Below are 5,404 nucleotides of genomic sequence, written 5' to 3'. Positions count from 1 at the left end.
ACGTTCAATAAAAACCACAAAACCATGCTCCTATTCATTGAAATAGGCAATTAAGTTACTTAGTTCAGTATGGGCTATTCTCACATGCAAATATGCAGCCAAAAAGAGCATTCTGCATATTTTTTGCACAAACAAAATACGCTTATACAAGTTCTATTCGCTGCGTTTTGCGCGCGCAAAATTTTTTATGGGACTCAGGCCTTAAACGTGTTGACCCTGCAGATTTAATGCAGTTTTTCATTTTTCACATTTTTTTTTTGCATGCAGCAAAACTGCACGAAAAAAGTGTTAATGCCGCTTTATAGCAGCAAAACTGTTCTGACAGTCAAAAACAAACATGTAAAACATAGTATAAAATAAAAAATGTATTGTATAGTCCCTAAAAATCTCACAGATCTTCAGTAGATGCTGAGGGATTGTACTGGGTATAAAAATCACCTTGAGAACAACGTGCTGTATAGCGTTTGAGAAATAAAGAACATTCCACACAAAAGGGAATTTTTCTGTAACAGGTCAGGAAGTTTTCTGGTATTGAATTTTTCTTCTTTTTCAGAACAGGATAAGTCTGGTTGAGCGTGCTGCACTTGCAGTGTGACTACTTGGAATTTCCCAGCTCCGAGTACACAGTGCATAGATTACAGGAGGAACACTCATAGCTCCGCCTACCAAAAATCCCCATATGTGTAATCACTAAATTGAAAAAGCCCAGCACACAGTGAGGGCTCTCACATCTCGCACAACACTCAACCAACACACTTGGGTGCCAGCTGAAGACTACATTTAGGGATTATCCTTGTACTAAGAGAATCAACTTCTTGCTTCTTTTTGTACGCCGATACATTTGATTCTGGAGGAGCCACTACTTAAAAAAAAAAAAAAGTTGAGAGAGAAAGGAACTTTTTGAAAATTTTTTGCAACTTTTTTTCTCCCGTTTTTGAGTTGCAAAAGGACTTGCTCAAGATGACTACAAGCTATACGGATTATTCTAGAAACATGATGATGGATGGGGATATCAGGATGCCTGGGAAAGACAAGCTGTTGCAGGCCACTGAAGATAGAACCGACAGCGGACTGGACTCTTTGAGAGAAGAGGACTATAATAATATGCTTAAAGATATGCAAAATCTGTCTATCCCTATGGAACAAAACATCCAGGACTATGAACCAGAGGCATGGAAAATGCAGGCGAACGAGGATGGAGATACGTAAGTGACCTTGAACTACATTATTTTTTATGTTCATGTTTATATCTCTATTTATGCATCTTTTATATAGAAACGTTTAGTCTTGCACGGCCATAGCAGTCATTATCCCTTAAGAAGAAACATGAATCTTTTTGAAATAGCAAAAAATGATAAAAAACAGTTCAAATGCAGATATGCCGACATATTTGGTTACACAACGACTGTCAGCCCACAAGAAAAGCTGTTGCAGAGAAAGAGGGGAAAATGCAAAATAACAGGAAATCATGTATAATAAAGCAATGCACCGTGCAGCTTTTTGCAGAATGACAGCAGCAGGCAGGGTTTTTATTATTTTGTATTTATTTACTTTTTTTTATTTGCATGCAGAAAAGAGTGCAATTGTGGCGTCATCTGAAAAGTTCGCCCTGCTATACGATTTTTTTTTTGCTGTGCTAATGTGTCAAAAAGGAAGGAAAAATGTAATTTTGCAACTAGAGAGCTAATGGGTTTTTTTCATGGCGTTGATCTATCTTTTCTGGGTTTTCCCTTCCTCTCTTTGTAAGCTTGAGAGGGGTGGAGGAGGGGGAGGAAGGACATGGGGGAGGGTAAACTAGGCCACCATGTTCTGCGATGTGACTTGCTGGCTGCGAGAGGTGGAGCTTTTGTAGCTATTCGGAAAGTCCCTGGCTGGTGGCCAGGAACACAACTGCATACATGAGAAAGCGGAAAACAACAGACATATCTAGAGAGACAACACATCGAAAAAAAACCCAACTTACACAATCCTGGACTTATTGCAAAGGGAGGGGAAATAACTCAGAGTTGACACAGTATAATGATTACATATATTACTATCTGGTAAATGAAAGTGATGAAATTGTGACACATTTCCTTTTACGTTACATTTTTGAATCAGTATTATAGTATTCAAATTTTTTTAACATTGTTACTTTTATACATTTTTACAGACTTCTTCATTTGGCAATTATTCATGAGGATAAAGAACTTGCAGTGGAAGTGATCAAAAGATCCTACAGAGATGCTTTCTACCTGAACCGACAGAATAACCTTCACCAGGTAAAAAGCGATTAAAGGTTCATTAGTCAAGCACACCAATTTTTTGGACTTTTTTTAAACTATAAAAAAATGAATGGCGAATAGAATGATGTAAAATCAAACTTTTTGAATTATGAGACAACATGATTTTTTAATATGTATATTTTTTTTCTTTTCTTTTCAGACACCTCTTCATCTGGCCATAATAACAGATCAGCCTGAAATAGCAGCAACACTCTTTGAAGCCGGCTGTGATCCAGAAGTTAGAGACTATCGTGGAAATACAGCTCTACATATTGCCTGCGAAAAGGGGTCTCTACATGGAGTTGGAGTTGTTGTCCAGAATTGCAAAACCCGCCTATCCCCACTTCTACAGTATACAAACTATAATGGTAGGTATCAGTTCGATCTGTTTGTTTTTATGTTAAAAGTATGGAGTAGATTAAAAAGATCAAAAACGGCCGGATGCTCATGGTGATGTTATTTCTCTAGGTCACACATGCCTGCACTTGGCATCCAGTAATGGCTTCCTTGCTATTGTGGAGGACTTGATTAGGCTGGGAGCAGATATTAATGCACAGGTGAGTTACTCTCATAGGACTCGGCTACACATTAAAGTTTCTGAGTTGTGTTACAACTGAAGCCTTTGCAAAGAAGCAGCCATTATCGGCCAACGTTTGGTAACTTAATATCCTCTTTCATCATTATTTTAGGAACCGTGTAATGGTCGCACAGCTCTGCACATGGCGGTAGACAAACAGAATGAAGCTCTCATGTTTTTGCTGCTGAAATATGGAGCAGATGTGAATAGAGTCACCTATCAAGGATACTCCGCATGCCAACTTACCTGGGGAAGAAGTAACCTCCAAATTCAACAGCACCTACTCGCTCTTACAGAGACGAGTCTCCAGTATCTGCCCGAAAGTGAAGATGAAGACAGTTCAGAGTCAGAATCAGAAGCAGATGATGAGGTAAATATTATTTCTCATATGATTGTTTATTATCATTAGACTGATCAGAATATAATGTTAGATATCACCAAGTATCAAATTCATACAAGTCCAGATATTCTATAGAGGCAGAACCTGCTCTTGGTGGTATGAGAACTATAGAGAGGGGATGGCCTCCGCTCAAGTTGGTGTCATCCCTTTGTTCAATGGGCTGCATGAAACTCCACAGGGCTCCCTCTTTTCCAGAGACATTGCAAACAAGGGTGAGGAGAACCAATCAGAGTGTCATGAGGCTCTCAAATCTTCAATGAATTAGCAGGTGGAAGGTACTTGAGAAAGTGCTAGATTGGGGTTTCATGGCATGAACGAAGTCTGAAGGCCCAAATTAGTTTTTAGAGTACTTTGTTGTATGTAGCACCTGTATATATTACATTGTTTTCCATTTACTTAATTGCATTTTTATCTTTTTACAGTATATGTATGACGACGTTTGCATATCACTATGCCCAAGGATGGTGTAGGCCAGTGCAGCATTAATCGACCAGCATAATGTATATGGACAGAATCTGGCCAAGTACAAGAGTTAACAGCACTTGGACTACTGATTCCTCTTACCGAAGCTTGAGCAGTGGACGTGTCTCCACCGTAGAGTTCATGAGCCTGAGGTGCTTGTGCTGTTCTGAAGCATCAGATGTTCTACGTGAGTCATGAAGTGGATGTGTGTAGAAGAGCCCAGAACCAACACTTGGTCGCAGAAGTCAAGACTCTGGCATGGCAGAATAGGAGAAAAACAAGAGTCTGTCACCAAAAAGACTACTTCCCAGAGATGAAAAACATCTTTACAGCTGAACTAATAGTGAAGAACATATAGAGAATATAATTAATATTTTAACATATATGGGTGTAGCTAGTCTGTAACAAAGCTACTGGTAACATCACAGCCGTGTTTGGTTTTCATAATGCTAAAACAGCTCATACAGATCTATATTAGACCTCTTACATGTGATTAAGTGGTCAAAAAATAAACTACAGAATGTGTAAATTGTAAATACTGTACATGATTTATTTTTATACGAATGATATATTTATTAAAAAAAACTCAAATACTATTTTCGTACCTCTCTGCTCAATAAAACACGCTCATACTTTTCTTAAAAGGTACTTTTTGCATCAGCCTGATCAAGGTCACTCACACCTTTCCAATTCCTTGAGGCTTTCTTCAAAACTGATGATTCTGTAGGGCAGAATGGGTGAAATGTATAGGTCAGCATGAGAACATACAAAAAATAGCATAAATACTATTCAGGAGAATTCCAGTCAGTGAATCCACACAGTGTATGCCAGTTACAGTAGCATTTCCCCCCATACCTTGAGTTCCCATTGAAGTATATGCAAAGTCAACACGTAACATTGATTCTTTGGGTCAGGAAGGGTATCGTTTCTCCTTGGGGAGAGCACCTAGAGGGTGTGAGGAGACTTATAAGGCCACCTATGCTCCTTATCTTGCCATTTGCATTGATTATTCAAGAACACATTGCAATTAAGGGTGCCATACACATTATGTAGTTTTAATGACAGCCATTTTGTCCGACCCCTTTTCCCTACTTATGCATGCTATGCTCAACCAACAAGCGTGTTCAAAATGTAGAGAGAAAATCACTGCCAAACCCGAGGGCTGCAGCTTATCTCCCCATGAATCAAAGGATCAGGCAGTTGAAATCCAACTGCCCTGTTCTTTATTTCCCCTGACATCGGGAGAGCCGGAATGCCACCATGCACATTAAATGATAAGCTAGACCCACTGAAATTGATACATCTAATGTGTATGATTAACCGTAATCAGTAAAGCCACACACAGGGAAAATGTAAAAAATGTGTTGTCTATAAATACTTGCCTCCTACATACATTTTCACATGAATGTTTTACCTATCCGGGACGGGAAGTGCACACACTGCATTTTCCGGGTTCATCACTAGTTTATGAATTAGTCAGTTTTTGTAGTAATCTAGCTGGTAATGATATGGCCTGGTTTACAAAGGTTCAAGAGGTACACGTTTTTCCTAAAACAGTTTTTCTATTGCAAATTAACGAACATGAGAACATAATTTTTCCCCTCATTCAGGTCAAAAGCTTATGATGCCACAAAAAAGTTGGTTTTCAGAGCATGGTGCATTTACAGAAAACACAATCATCAGAACCACAGAGTTCAATGG

At 38.9% G+C, this 5,404-nt stretch overlaps 1 protein-coding gene across 1 annotated transcript; it reads left to right on the top strand.

Annotated features, from left to right (window-relative positions):
- Nucleotides 1–705: 705 nt before the first annotated feature.
- Nucleotides 706–4,299, top strand: NFKBIA (NFKB inhibitor alpha). Its single transcript, XM_066608478.1, has 6 exons — nucleotides 706–1,205; nucleotides 2,153–2,261; nucleotides 2,425–2,632; nucleotides 2,733–2,821; nucleotides 2,954–3,211; nucleotides 3,664–4,299. The coding sequence occupies exons 1-6, from the start codon at nucleotides 961–963 to the stop codon at nucleotides 3,709–3,711; spliced, it is 957 nt and encodes a 318-aa protein (XP_066464575.1). The 5' UTR covers nucleotides 706–960; the 3' UTR covers nucleotides 3,712–4,299.
- Nucleotides 4,300–5,404: the final 1,105 nt, after the last annotated feature.

Source organism: Eleutherodactylus coqui, chromosome 6, assembly GCF_035609145.1.
Source record: "Eleutherodactylus coqui strain aEleCoq1 chromosome 6, aEleCoq1.hap1, whole genome shotgun sequence".
Lineage (NCBI taxonomy): Eukaryota > Metazoa > Chordata > Amphibia > Anura > Eleutherodactylidae > Eleutherodactylus > Eleutherodactylus coqui.
The sequence above is the reverse complement of the archived record's forward strand: the minus strand, read 5'-3'. Positions and strand labels throughout refer to the sequence as shown.

What these genes read in the sequence shown, in the direction of transcription:
- NFKBIA (XM_066608478.1), top strand. Translation starts at nt 961, where the DNA reads ATGACTACAAGCTATACGGATTATTCTAGAAACATGATGATGGATGGG. An exon ending in ACAGTATACAAACTATAATG is followed by an intron (nt 2,633 to 2,732) that starts GTAGGTATCAGT and finishes TTATTTCTCTAG; the next exon opens with GTCACACATGCCTGCACTTG. An exon ending in AATCAGAAGCAGATGATGAG is followed by an intron (nt 3,212 to 3,663) that starts GTAAATATTATT and finishes ATCTTTTTACAG; the next exon opens with TATATGTATGACGACGTTTG.